The 14,066-nt window shown below is 47.3% G+C and overlaps 1 protein-coding gene across 6 annotated transcripts in view; it reads left to right on the forward strand.

Moving 5' to 3' along the window:
* Positions 1-14,066, forward strand: part of ACACA (acetyl-CoA carboxylase alpha) — a 113,981-nt gene that overhangs the window by 92,710 nt on the left and 7,205 nt on the right. For all 6 annotated transcript variants that reach the window (XM_062615755.1, XM_062615758.1, XM_062615756.1 and 3 more), the window contains 4 exons: positions 2,052-2,148; positions 2,599-2,734; positions 7,963-8,140; positions 8,566-8,678. In XM_062615755.1, coding sequence (XP_062471739.1) covers positions 2,052-2,148; positions 2,599-2,734; positions 7,963-8,140; positions 8,566-8,678 — 524 coding nt within the window. The remainder of the gene's footprint in view (positions 1-2,051; positions 2,149-2,598; positions 2,735-7,962; positions 8,141-8,565; positions 8,679-14,066) is intronic.

Below are 14,066 nucleotides of genomic sequence, written 5' to 3' on the forward strand. Positions count from 1 at the left end.
TGTCCAGATGCAGCATCCTTATTCTTTGTCACTCCTCAGGCTACCGGCAGCTCTCCTCTCCAGACAGAGCTTCATCCTCTTGCCTCCAGCAGCTCCCAGCTCCTCACTGATGTCAGTGGCTTTGGTTAATTGTCAGCCTTTTGGTTTTTTCCTTCTTTGCAAGCAAGTGAGAGGGAAGAAAAAAACCCTGAAATGTGTGAATGGGATCCTGGATGCTGCAGGTGTTACACTCGATGAGATACAGTCGTGCCTGTGCATGATGGGTGTTCAGAGGGCCTTAGTTCCCAGCAGAAGTCTGCATTAAAGAAAAACCGTGTATTTCTTTCACCTCCCGCACTGTCAGTATCACAGTACCAACAATCCAGAGCCACAGCACCTGATACCGGTGGAATTCCTTCTGGAATTCCAGTGGCCACCCCTGGGGGCTGACTCCATCAGCCTCAAGCCTCACCAAATCGGTTACTCAAGGACTGGCCGTAGCACCAGGGTGTCCCTGGTGATGCTGTGTTTGGTTGCCAGAGCAGGGGGACAGGGAAAGACACCACTGCTCCGGGAACACAGAGCACACTGAGGCTCTGACCAGGGTGCATCACCATGAGCCAGTGCTGCTTCTTATCTCTGTTATGATGGTAGCACACGTGGCCCCAGAATTTGGGATGTCGTGCCACCTTTTGATACACTTTGGTATTTTTATCTACCATGTGAACTAAAGTTTTATCTCACAAGGTCCTATAATTATTTAAAGGCTTTTATGCTAAGCAGTGTGCTGGGGAATGAGGGGAAATCAATGATTTGGTAAAGCTGGAAGGCCCATTCTCATCTTCCTTTCTTCTGACGAATTCCAAGTTGCTTTGAATGGACTCTCACATAACAAGTATATATAACAAATGAAACCCACTTCTTTCAAAAGCAGTGGCATTTGAAAAAAACCCAAATCTGAGTGTATTCCTCTGGGATTGTTACTGTAAGTGCTGCCAAAACTCATCTTTTGTATGTATGTTTGGAATATGTGTGCTGGTGGCTGTAAATTGTCTTTTATTATTCTATGGCAACTTGTCCAGGGACACACTATAAAACAAGATGTAGCATCTTCATGTGCTAGCCTGATAAAATTTATATGAAGTATTATGGAAAACAGAAGTTGTTTTGAGCTGTTTTCAAGTTCAATAAATAACTGTAATACTTGGATAAAGATGTTCTTTATTAGGTCACATGGGCCCTAATATGGAAGTTATAAGTTACCGATTTAAGACGGCTTCTGCAATTACGGGTTTCTAGGCAGACTCTTAATCATAGTGAATGGGAATATTTTCAACCCCCATGTGCACATGGGCCTTGTCACTCTCTCTGCCTGCAGCCGTGTCATCCAGCTTGGGGTGGTTGAGCAGAGAGTGTTGGCTCTGCTGGGACTCCCGGCCTGGGAGTAAGCACTTGTCAGCACAAGCAAAAGATGCTCTTTGTCTGCAGGAGCTGTTAGATACAGTGAAAGCAGAGCTGAGAATCCTCCTCGGTGTCACTGCACCCTTCCCACCCCTGCAGCATCCCACAGCAGAAGGGCAAACCCAAACCTTGTCCCCACCTTTCACCCTAACCACTTGGGAAAGGGAGTTTTCGTAAGCAGAGCAGGTTTAGGGTGGCTGAGACATCAGCATTGCATAGACGTGCAGCCTGCAGATGTGCTTCTTCAGCTGACAGCTCTTGAGAAAGCAGAGCCTGGGAAGGCTGGGGTCTTCATGCTTGTTTCTCATGGTCAGGGGTATCAGTGTCAGGTGAAGGATGGTGAAGATGCAGTGGTATCATTCAAACTTCGGGCTTTGCTTCATTCTGTTGAATTTTTGGTGAGGTATGTCCTAGTTTTTAGAGCTAGATTTTGCTTTGAGAGCTGTGACTTCTGCTCTGGAATTCTCCAGCCACATGCCTAAACTCTTCAAAGAGGAGGGAATGCTGCTCCCACCGTTTGCTTCCATCCCTTGTCTCTCTTGTGTATTTGATGTGCAAATCAGAAATAACATGTTGAAATCTGAGGTTTGATTTGTGTTGCTCATGCCCAGGCTGGGAGGAATACCTGTAGGAGTTGTTGCCGTAGAAACAAGGACGGTGGAGCTCAGCATCCCTGCAGATCCTGCAAACCTGGACTCGGAGGCCAAGGTGGGTTGAATGTGTGCTCAGGGCTTCTTTGTCCTCGGGAAGGGGCCCTTGCCTTGATGGGATTTTCCACCCCCAAATGTGGGGCAGAAAGTACAGGTGTTCCTTGATAAGGCGCTGATGCCTGGTAGTTGCTGGGAAGAGTGACTGGACAGGAGGCACATTCCCCAACAGTCCTGCTTCCCTTAGTCTGTGTAATTCCAATCCCCTGCCTCAGGCAGGGACACCTTCCACTAGACCAGGTTCCTCAAAGCCTCATCCAGCCTGGCCTTAAATGATGTGGTGACAAAAGGATTGTCCTGATTTTTCTGTGGGAAAGCGGATCCCAACCATTTCATGCTCCTCATTGCTAATTCCACATCATAGCTCTTGTTCTGTCTATTTCTGTGGTTTTACGCTAACTCTTACATGAATGTATCTCAAGGCTTACCAGTCTTCTTCCATTCCCAACAGATAATCCAGCAGGCTGGTCAGGTGTGGTTCCCTGACTCTGCCTTCAAGACTGCACAGGCTATCAATGACTTCAACAGAGAAGGGCTGCCCTTGATGGTCTTTGCAAACTGGAGAGGCTTCTCTGGTGGGATGAAAGGTAACCATCAGTTTGGATCCCCTTTTGGTGTGGTCCTTAGTGTGGGCTGTCTTTCACTGGCCAGGAAACTTCTGCTGTTCCCTGCTGTGGCTTAGCTGTGATGACAGCTTGTACCTGTGAACTTGCAGAGCAAAGGGACATACCATGCAGCAGTAGGTGTGGTGACCAAGGTTTTCATTCCTCTCTTCTCCATGTGTGTCTTGTCTTTAATAGGCAGGTGGCAGGAATAACGCAGACTATACAAGGTGCAAATTGGTATCAAGTTCTTCCCAAAAGATGCAGCGCAACTGTATTTTTATACATAAGCTCATACACAGTTACAGGAACTGGCAAGATCATAGAATTGTAGAATCATAAAATCATTTAGATTGGAAAAGACCTTGAAGATTGAGTCCAGGCAAGTCTCATCTGCAGTGAGAACAGGTAATTGGATGTTAACAGTGGTCTAGTTGCTGACAGAATTTACAGCTGCCAACCTGGGTTAGTTAAACACTAATCTCAGGAAACCCCTTCTGCTCAAAAAGCTTTATATCCTTCTGCCTCAGCTTAAACGTGGGGCTGGGGAAGCCAACAGCATTGCCTATCAAAAATGTACAGGTATCTTCTGTCAACACTGTCTCAATGATGATTCTTCCCACTGTAATGTTTTCCTATCAAGGACTGTCTCCCAGCTCACTCTCTTGGTGGTGGCGATGTTCAGAGGAAGTGAGCAGCTATAAACTGCTCAGTTAATGTACCAGCAGTTACATTTTGTACCACATTGCTGCTTTAAATGTCGTGAAGTGCCAAGAATGGGAGATTGATACTATAAAATCTAAATAAGTAAAAGATTACAGCCTCTTACTGCACGTGGCAGTTACCAACACAGGAGAGGAGTTAGAGATGCACTATCACGGTGAGAGTTCCTGCTCCGGACAGACTCACAGGGTGGCAAAGGCAGAAGCTGCAGAAAGCAATGCCATTGAGTTTGCAGCTGCAAAGATGGAAGATGGCAAAATTCTTTCCTCTGGAAAATACCTGCTACCTTTCAGGCTGGTTTCTGCTCCATGTGCTGCTGCTGTACTCCCTTTGTGACTTGCTTTCCTTACTGCACAGCTTAGGGGGAAGCTGTTGATGTAACTTTGCCAAGGGTTGGTTAAGTATCATTTTGTTTTACTAAGTTTTGTCAGCTTTGACAGTGCCCTTGGCTGTGTTCCTCTGTGAACTCTATAAACTGAGCTTAGCTTTAGAGTTGAGACCAGAAACCCAAGGTGGAAAAGGCACTACAAGGATTGCCAATACTTATATTGTGTATCCTTCACGTTCCAGCCAAACTGGGAGGAGGAGGACCCATTGTAGTTTGCACCTTGGTCCTTGTGTTCTCCTGCCTCTGGGTTGCTGTTGGGGCTGGCACAGCAAGTGCAGGTCTCTGCTGCTGCTCCTGGTGCTCCTTGGGGAGTTGTTTGCAGGTTTGGTTTCAGTGCTGGCTGGGGATTATGCAGGGAGGGAAAATAAACAATTATGCCACCCCTCAGTGCACACAAACACACTGCCAGGAGCCGACTGCACTGTGGGTAAAATGACTCCAAAATTGTGTGTAATGAGTAGGAAAAGATTAGAGACAGCTCTTGCTATGCTGAAAATTGACATTAGTGGAGGGGGAGAGGGGGGGAAAAAAAGAGAGAAACAGAAAAATCAACCCTCTTCCCTGGTCGGCCTGGGAGGTCTAATTCAAGCCATCAAATAAGTAACTAACTAACATCAATAAAGGCGGCTCACAAGGGTGGTGGTGGTTTCCCCAACGAGCTCTCTCTGGCCAGAAGGCTCTTCAGCATAATGCAAAATTAAATTATAAGCACTGGCTGGAATCTTTAGGTGGAGGAGCCATTTGGAAGGGGTTTATTTAGGCGAACCGGCAGTGACCCACGACGGGGAGACATCAAGCGTGAAATTCACTGGAAATTAGCACCAGGGTCTTGGGCTCGGCATGAATAGTTTGATGGCATGAATAGTTTGATAGCATGAATAGTTTGATAGCATGCAAATCCCCACGACATTAAACCGCAGCTTGTGCTACAGGGTCACTCGCAGTTGGTTTTTCATGTTTTACTGATTTTTTTTTGCCTGGGACAGGTTATAAATAACAATAAATATCTATCTGTATATAATAGATGCAGCAGAATGAAAAGGCTGGTTTAAATCTCTGATTACCTGGCTGTTGAATGGTGGTATTGCTTGTACCTAATGGGTTTAGGAGGGACATTATGTGTCTGCAGCCAATATGTGCCTGGTGTTTACCTTCAGGTCCTATCGGATAATCCAGCCAAGCTGATGAGATCCGTTCCAGCTTTGGAGGTTCAGGGCACGCTGCCCGACGCAATGGAGATGCAGAAAGCTGTCTGCAGCCTCTCTAGCATGCTTGATGCATCCCACGGCCAATATTTACACATCCAGTGTGATGATAACAGCTTCCAGCAGCTCTCACGTCTGTGTGTAGTAGACGCGGATGCACGCTGCAGCTGAGCAGGCAGGCAGGGAATGGGAACGGGTGCTGGGAACCTTCCTCAAGGACTCCTGCAGCATTTTTGTGTTGCAGGTGGCTTGTTATATGAGGTTTAAATGAACACAAGAATTAAATTTGGCTCAGAAATAGAGTGTTTCATTTTTCCAGTCTCAACATAAGCCACTTCCTTGCAAGAGCAGCCTGTGCCTAAAATGTGTGTGAAGTTCTTTGCTGTGGAGATGAGGATGGAAGTGCTTGGGTTTTGTTTCAAGCATAGTGTATTAGTTCCAGTACTAACAGTTTATCAAGCTGCACCTACCAAGGCATTCTTTAGGAGTCCCCACTTTGCTGAAGTGGTAAGTGTAGGCAGATTGTACAGTTGGGATGAGGGGAGGAGAGAACCCTGCACAAGAGCAGGAACCCTCCTTAGCTTGTGGGCGCTCAGTTCCCCTTGGCTCATCTCTGGAGCTCAGCAGGTTCCATGGCCTGGAGCTGCATGTGGCACTGCAGGGACCCTTCAGTTGATTGTCTCTTTCTTATTTGAGCAGGACTTGGTGTTCGTGGTGGCAGCACTTACCATAAGGAGAGATGCCCTGCAGACAGGTGTGGAAGTACTGAGGTGTATCTGTAGCTCAGGAGTGCAGCAGCAGGGCCAGGACCTCAGCAGAGGTTTCAAGTGTGCAGAAGCCCATGGTTGGCATAAATACAGATATAAAATATTAACTAAGGCTTTGGGAAGTGCTGTGGTGCAGTATCCCCAAAGGAGTAACTGTGCACAGAACCACATAGCTGCTGGATAGCTTTGAAAGTCCAATCCTGAAGGTACTGTGGGCACAGAAAGACTTCCCTGACCTTGCCAATGCCAGGTAAACCTGGAAGAGATTTGGAGCTGTGCATGGAAAGCATCGAGTTCGTCCTCTCAGATGCTCCTCCTCCCTCTCTGCCTCCTTCAAACAAGGAGTGGTGCTTTTCTTCTACTCTTAACCTGGGTAAAATATATACCCTTGGCAGGAGTGACAAATGTATTGCTAATTACACAATTATTTTATTATGTAGCACTAGTAAAAAATGTCTAGTAAAGAATTAATTCCGTTAAAATAATTTGAATCAAGCAATTATTTTCTTAACTCTGGAATTAGCTGAAAGTACTTGAAGTACTTTATTACTAGCACTACATAATAAAATAATTGTATAATTAGTAATAAATTTATCACCCCTTTTGAGGCCTTTTCTTCTTTGCCCAGGACAAAAGGAAAAGGTTGGGAGGTTTGTTTGGTTCTCAGTCCCCACTGTCTCTGCCAGCATTGATGTTCAGTGACAATTGGAGGCAGTAATTTGTTCTTTTCTTCATCAGCATTTGACATTCCTTAAGTAACATGGCCTTCCTTTAGTTGGGTACTCGGACAGTAACCTTGGAAATGAACTGGAGAGGTCACATCAGTGCCTATGGTGCTTTCATACATCTAATATGTATATGCACACACACTTTATGTATGCATCTGCACACAGTTTATATACACCTCTCACTTGCTCTATGTATGTTACTGTGTGTAGTATATAAAACTGTGTGTATTTCCCAAAGAATTAAGTGCTTAATTATGCTCATATTAATGCTTAACATTAAAGTGAGGGTTAAAGGACAAGGGGACCTTGCTGGAGTCTCTTTCTTGCCAGAAATGATGGTTTTCTCAAGTGATGAAGGATTTTAGATGTATGGAAGTGTCTCAGTGATGTAACGCTGATGGCCAGCCTGTGTGTGTGGTACATACATGCAGCATGTTTGGTTTGTCTGCTCTATGCACTGGTATTTTAATGCCCCAAAAATGAGGTAAACTGGGAGATGCTGAGCAGAGAACAAACATGATGAAGGGGATTGAAAACACAGGCCTGGGAGATGTGAGAAATGAACGCCTATAGTGTGTCTAAGGGAAAAAAACCCACTGAAAAGCCTACTGCTGTTTATAGCAAACCCAGAGGAATGGAGAGGTTATGTAGGGTGATGGGAGGAGGAGTAATGTGAAATGAATGGGGATGGGGAAGGGTGAGAAGTTTGGTTGAATACTGAGGGAAACTTCATCTGCTTGGCTGTGGATATGCCCCTGAAGAAGTAGTAGATTTAGTGTTTGGTATTTCTGAATGAACGCTTTAAAAAGCACTGGGAAAGAAAGGTAGGATATGGTCCTGTGTGAGCAAAGAGATGGACTAGATGATCCTAATAAGTATTTTTCGTTTCTTGTATATTTGATTTGATATTCTCTATATAATTATGTGTAACAAAATATATATATATTCAAGGGTGCCTGTTTCCATTACAAACTACATCCATTATAAACTATATCATCTCACACAAATTCTTTTGCCTTCCTTTTTGTCTCTTTTATTTAAATCACCTCTGGGGCTGATATTTTCAGTGCACTGTCTTTACACAGAGGAGTTGTTCTTATTAAGCTGGAGCAAAATGCCTTAAACAAATTCTAATGCAAGAAGAGAGGAATCACAGCCTTCCCCACACGCTTCATTTGTATAAAGATATGTAAAAGGTCTGGTGCCACAAAATGTGCCATATACTCTACATGAAGGCAGTAAGTCTTGCCCAGGTCCAATAAAGACACCTGGATCCTGCAGTGTTGTAGCAGGAGGTGGATAGAAGAGCTCAATAACTCTATTTCTTTCCTGGTTTGACCAGCAGGGTAGGGCTGGAGCACTGACACACTCTGACTCCAAACTCCATGTCCTTCTCCTGCAGACATGTATGACCAAGTGCTCAAGTTTGGTGCCTACATCGTGGACGGCCTCAGAGAGTACCGTCAGCCTGTGCTGATTTACATCCCACCTCAAGCAGAGCTGAGGGGAGGCTCCTGGGCTGTCATTGACCCCACCATCAACCCCCGTCACATGGAGATGTATGCGGACCGGGAGAGCAGGTATGGCAGCTCCCTCCAGCACCTCCTGCCTTGCAGCATCCCTCCCTGGCTGGGTGAGAAGCTCTCCATTAAGAATGTGGCAGTTCATTGCTAGAAGGACCTGGCCACTTTCCAGTTGTAACCTCTGCCCTTGCCTCCTTCTCTATTCAAAAGAAGCGAGACAGAGAAACCTGTGGTCTGAAATGATACAGCCAGAGAGCATTGCTTGTTGAGTGGGCGTGCTTCTGTGTCCTCCTGTGTATTTGGTGCATTGGATAAATAACAGCTAAGATTCTTTCTTGTTCTCTCTTTCTCTTTGTTTTGTCTCCCTCCCCTCTTCTTTTCTTGCACACTTTCTAGCCAGCATTGAACCATTCCATTGCATGTTTCCCCTTGTCTGATGACCTGAAAGTGCCTTTCTTTTCTCTTTTCCCCTCGCTGATCAGAGGAGGGATCCTGGAGCCCGAGGGGACGGTAGAAATCAAGTTCCGGAGGAAGGATCTGGTGAAGACCATGAGGCGAGTGGACCCCGTCTACATCCGCCTGGCAGAGCGGCTGGGTACGTCCGTGCTGCCAGAGGGGAGACCAAGATGAGCTCTGAGGCAGAAGCTCTTCCCTGTGAGGGTGCTGAGGCGCTGGCACAGGGTGCCCAGAGAAGCTGCGGCTGCCCCATCCCTGGCAGTGTTCAAGGCCAGGTTGGACACAGGGGCTTGGAGCAAGCTGCTCTAGTGGAAGGTGTCCCTGCTCATGGCAGGGGTTGGAGCTGGATGAGCTTTAAGGTCCTTTCAACCCAAACCATTCCCTAGTTCCATGTGTGTTTAGCATGCTGAGGCTGTGTGTAACGTGATGTCTTGTTGAACTGATTCCTTTTTTTAATGGAACGGGTCTTACAACAGATGCTCCAGTCTAGTTTCTATCTGAGCAATTGCTCAGCTCACTAAAAGCTCGTGGGCCTACCTTTCTGCTGGCCTCATTTCATAGACTCATTGAATCACAGACTGTTCTGTGTTGGAAGGGACCTTAAAGCTCATTTCCTTCCAACCCCCTGCCACAGGCTAATGTGGTATTGTGGTGCTGTTGCATTTGGCATAACTAAGAATCCAGCCAAAGACATTTTGGGCTGCTGCACTATCGCTGTGTGTCTGAGGTGGTTTCGAGTGATGATGTCTGTCTGCTCTTGAGTTGTAAGAGAATAAAACATCCTCTTCCCCTCCTCAGTAACACCCGGGTGATGTGCAGTGCTCAGTGACTGGCACATCGCTGCCTGTGTGGGATCACTGCTCTGCTCCAAATCCAGCACCTGGTATATACCCAACAGCCCCAAATAGAGAGTGTTCAGCAAAATGCACTTAATATCAGATATGTGCTCTCTCAGGGGAATAGACTCTTTAAATAGTTCTTTACTAGCTCTTACTATAAGAGCATAATCTTGCAGAGCCTCTTTTTACCTCCAAAATTGACTCCATTTCAGCAGTGGAAGAAGCCTGCTATGTGGGTATGGTTTGAATTTATAAAGCCTTTTGGGATCCTTCAGGAGGAAAACTGTTCTGCAAATGACTGATAAATCGTGGCTATTGCTGCAGTTACATTTTATTATTGGGCTTTTTTTAATTTATGGCAGTGCAACAACTTACACAGCAAACAACCATTCTGATACGTCTTGGGAAGAGAATAGTAATTGTGAGGGGTGTGGGGAGTGTTGGGAATGAGGCTGTTTGCTGAACACCAGGCTCTTACTGAGGTCTTTGATAGCATCAAAGATATTTTCCTCTCTTTTTTTAATGGTAGTGTTTGACACCTTTGTTTTCTCTCCCTGTGCCAATTGCTTTCCGGGCAGGAAGTAGGGTTAGCAGGAGTTTGCAGACCAGCACAAGGCAGCAGTTTTATGTGAGTTCAGGTCTTGCTTGTGTACGCTCTGTGTTACTGCGTGACATGGAGGATGCAGGTACCCAAAAGGATGGATGTGGTGTTCCACCTGCTTGTGTCTGTTGGAATGAAAACCCAGGTTTAATGTTTGTAGTTGCAGCAAGGAGACTTCATTTCACCAAACCTCACTTTTAACCTACATTAAACAGATAGTGTGAGCACACTGCATTGCGAAGACCCAGCACAGGGTCCCAGCAATTGCTTTCCAAAGGTGTTTCATGCTTTGCAGTGTCAGGGCTGTTTAAAGTGGAGTTCCATGCAGTCAGGACTCAGCTACACCTCCGTGCCCAACACAGGAGAGCTGCCTCTCTGGTGATCTAGGCTCCAAATCAGATGTGTGGTTAGAGCAGGCAGTGTGCTGAGCAGTCAGCTCCAGTCCATGCAGATAAATGGCACTACAGCGGGAGCACTGCTGCTGAGAGTATTTACCTTCACCCACCATAAAAAGCACAAACCAACCTATTGCTTCTGCATCAAAACAGTGTCTTGTGTGCAGGGACTGCCCCGTGAGTCCTTTCCCAGGAGCAATCACTGGCTGTGGACACAAAGAGGGCTGATGGTGTTCAAATGCTGGAGCGGTAGAGGAAGGGGGGAACAGAGCCTCGCACCAATTCACTATTGGGTTACCCCTCCATGGGGTCTGCCACGCAGGGTGGGTGCAGGACACCTGCAGAGCACCCTTGAGTCACACCAGTGGGACCTGCACCAGCATCACTGGAAAAGAACACAGGGAGAAAGAGGGGAGATGCTTTTCTGCTCCCAGTCTCCAAATCCAACCCCACAAATCCAACCCAGCGCTGTGTGAGGAGGCAGGAGCCTGCTCAGGGAGTTTTTTCCCCCCTCTTCCTCTACAGGGTAATTACTCCCAGCAAGCTCCATAGACTTTAATTAAAATGACTGCAACACCAGAGCAAGTCACTTACAACTGTACATACCCAGAGCTCTAAAAGCTTCAGTCACTGATAAGCATCTCCCTTAGATGGATCGTAATTGCTCCCAACGTCGGGTGATCATTGCAGTTGTTTTGCCACTAATTCGGTGCCATAGCAGGGATTGCAGGACACAGGGAATTGCATAATTTATTTTTTTTTTATATTTTTTTTTTTGCTGGTTTTCTTTCTGGCCAATTTAAAATTTGTCAAAGTCGGTCTTCTTCTGGATCACTGCCCTTTGATATTTCGCGCACTCCATTTGCCACAAACAAGCCGCAGGGCCGCAGTTCATGCTGACTCCAGCAGAAGCAGAGAAAGCTCCATTTATCTTACACTGCCTGCTGAATTCTTACTCATTAGCTGGGGGTTCACTGCCTCTCTTTAACCCCTGAGTGGCTGTCATCCCTCCCTGGAGCTGCTGAAGAGCAGGGGAGAGGGAGATGCTCTACATCGTGCTTAGAGCAGTGGGGAGATGGGGGCGACAGTGGTCTCATTGCAGGCATCTGGAGATGCCGGGGCTGGACTTGCACTTGAGGAGTGTGAGAGCAGGGAAGGCTGGCAGATATTGAATAATTTGACATAAATCTATTCATTATCAATTCTCCGGCGCGGTCGCTGCGATGTTTTATTAGCCCCATGTTTTGTTAGAATGTCACTCAGGAGCTGTGCTATTACAAACCAGCAAACAGCGAGGAGCAGAGGGCAAGGGAGGGAAGGAGAGCCCTGGTCCTGCCCGCGAGCACAGCTCCATGTGCAAGGGGAGCAGTGGTTGCCTAGAAATCACCTAGAAAGGGTTCAGGCTGTGGTTAGGAATGCAGAGATTCCATGTTATTTCTTTATTACAATTAGAGTGAAATGTGGGGAAGCAGAATGAAAATCAGCTTTGTCATGGGGATTCTGGGCATGGCACAGTGGAATGCGTGCCACAGATGGGGGGAATGGGAAGGGAAAGAATGGCAAAACGGCTCTGGTTAGAGCAGGGTTGGATTTTACATTTCTATATTCCTCCTGTTGGGTATTTATCTCATAGTAAAGGGAAGCAACTGTTCATCACTTGATACATGTTGTAATAGGGGGAATATCCTCTGGCTGATCCTATGATCTGACTGTACCACAGGGCAAGGACTTTGCTGGTGACCTGGGGCCAAGCCTCTTTTCTTGAGTGCCTGAGCTCTTCCATCCCATCCTGCCTCCTTCCAGGCTTTAGCATGGAAAGTTAAATTGCGTCTCTCAAGCCCACTGGTTCTGGGTTTGGGGGTGTTGGTTTGTTCAGTGTTGTAATTAATCAAAATGCTGGTTGTCCTCTTGAGCAACAAGCAAGAAGGATGCTGCTGCTGCGATTCCATCGCTCACCGCGTCTTGGACCAGCGCGGGCGGCGCGGTTGTAACTTTGTCTTCTCATAGATGCTGATTCCCAGTAACTGCTTCTGTATGCAAGTGCTGCTGCATTTAAATTGTTGTTAATTCCCTATCATGAGTCTAGGAGAGCAAGCGCTGCTTTCTGTCAGCTCCCTCCTGGCACTGGCATCTTGCATTCCTCCCATAATAGGGATGTTTTGGCGTTGCATCCCTGCCCCTTTGCTGCGATCCAGTGTGAGGTCTCAGGAGCACAGAGGTGGAAAGGACCAGGGCAGAACATCCCACGGTGCACTCGTACAAGGATATTTCAAGCTCATGTCATGGGCATGTGTGACCTTCGCTGCTGTTTCCTATTGCACCTTTACAACATAAATCCTGCTGAATATTTAGTGAAGCAATTACAAGCAGCCTCATTTAAAGAAACAAGCAGCAATCCGGAGCTGCCGCTCTGTGCGGGGACGTGAGGGGCTCTCGGTGACCTTCCTCCTCCCCTTGCAGCAGCCCCGGGGCTGGGGTGGCCGATGTGTCCCTGGGCAGCCCCCACTCTGATGCCTTTCTTGCTGCCTTGGCTGGATTTTTGCCTGGCAAGAGCTTTGTTAAAGGCAGAGGGGGGAGAAGGTGAAATTTGGTGTGTGGGGGGGTTATAGTTGCAGGTGTTGCCCATCCCTGGCAGTGTTCAAGGCCAGGTTGGATGCAGGGGCTTGGAGCAAGCTGCTCTAGTGGAAGGTGTCCCTGCCTGTGGCAGGGGTTGGAGCTGGATGAGCTTTAAGGTCCCTTCCAACCCAAACCATTCCCTAAGTCTGGAAAGACACAGCGATTGATGATCCATCTCCTCAGAGCAGTTGGGTCAGAGGCTTCGATGCTGGGTTTTGCACAGGTCTTTGAGTGAATGTTTAAGGAAAAGGCAAGAAAATGGAGACGTAAATGCTTGGCTGAGGCTGTGAGCTGAGGGCGAGGGAGGAAATCCCACATTTTACCATCTTGGGCACCACAAACGATCACATTGACTCCGGAGCCTCCTGGCTCTCTGCAGTCAGAGGGAACCTACAGCAACGTTTCTGGAAGTCCTTTTGTCTGACCTCTTAAACTGGTTGTACTGAAGAAAGCCATTTTGCTACTAAATGTTATGGGAGCCATGATTCTTGGTCCTGCCCAGCCATTCCCATCTGCAGGAGCCTTATCCCAGCACCCACTGCCCTGCACTGCAGCGGGCTCGGTGCCGGCCCTACGCAGCTGGCGGCTCCCTCTGCCCCATGCACATACAGAGGATGCTCAGAGCCCTTTCTGTTTAATGGGGCACAAATCAGACCAGTTCAGGTGTTGCTTTCCCTGCTGGGATGCTTCCCCTTAACTTTTGGAGAGGAGAGCAAATGGATATTCAGCATCGGAGAGGGGGCGCTGGGATTTATTGCTGCAGCTCTTGCATTTGTCTGCGTGGGGAGGGCACTGAAACCTCCCCACCATCACAGGCTGCAAAGTGTGTGTGCAGGTCCCTGTGCCCTGCCTGCAGCTCATCTCTGCACTAGGAGGAGTTTGTAACCCCCAAAGCCAGGGATGGGGAGGCTGGAATCACCCCATGGGGAGACGGACATAGGCCAGGGAAGGGACCATGGGGGAGATGGGCAGGCAGGAGCTGCCAGCTTCCCCCAGGGAGCATTTGGGAGCATTTTAGGTTAAATACTCCTTATGTGCTGTTTGAAAGTGGGTTTTGTTGGTTTAACTGGGTCTGT

Source organism: Pezoporus occidentalis, unplaced genomic scaffold (assembly GCF_034315485.1).
Source record: "Pezoporus occidentalis ecotype Australia unplaced genomic scaffold, CSIRO_AGI_Poc_V1 ctg183, whole genome shotgun sequence".
NCBI classification, from domain to species: Eukaryota; Metazoa; Chordata; class Aves; order Psittaciformes; family Psittacidae; genus Pezoporus; species Pezoporus occidentalis.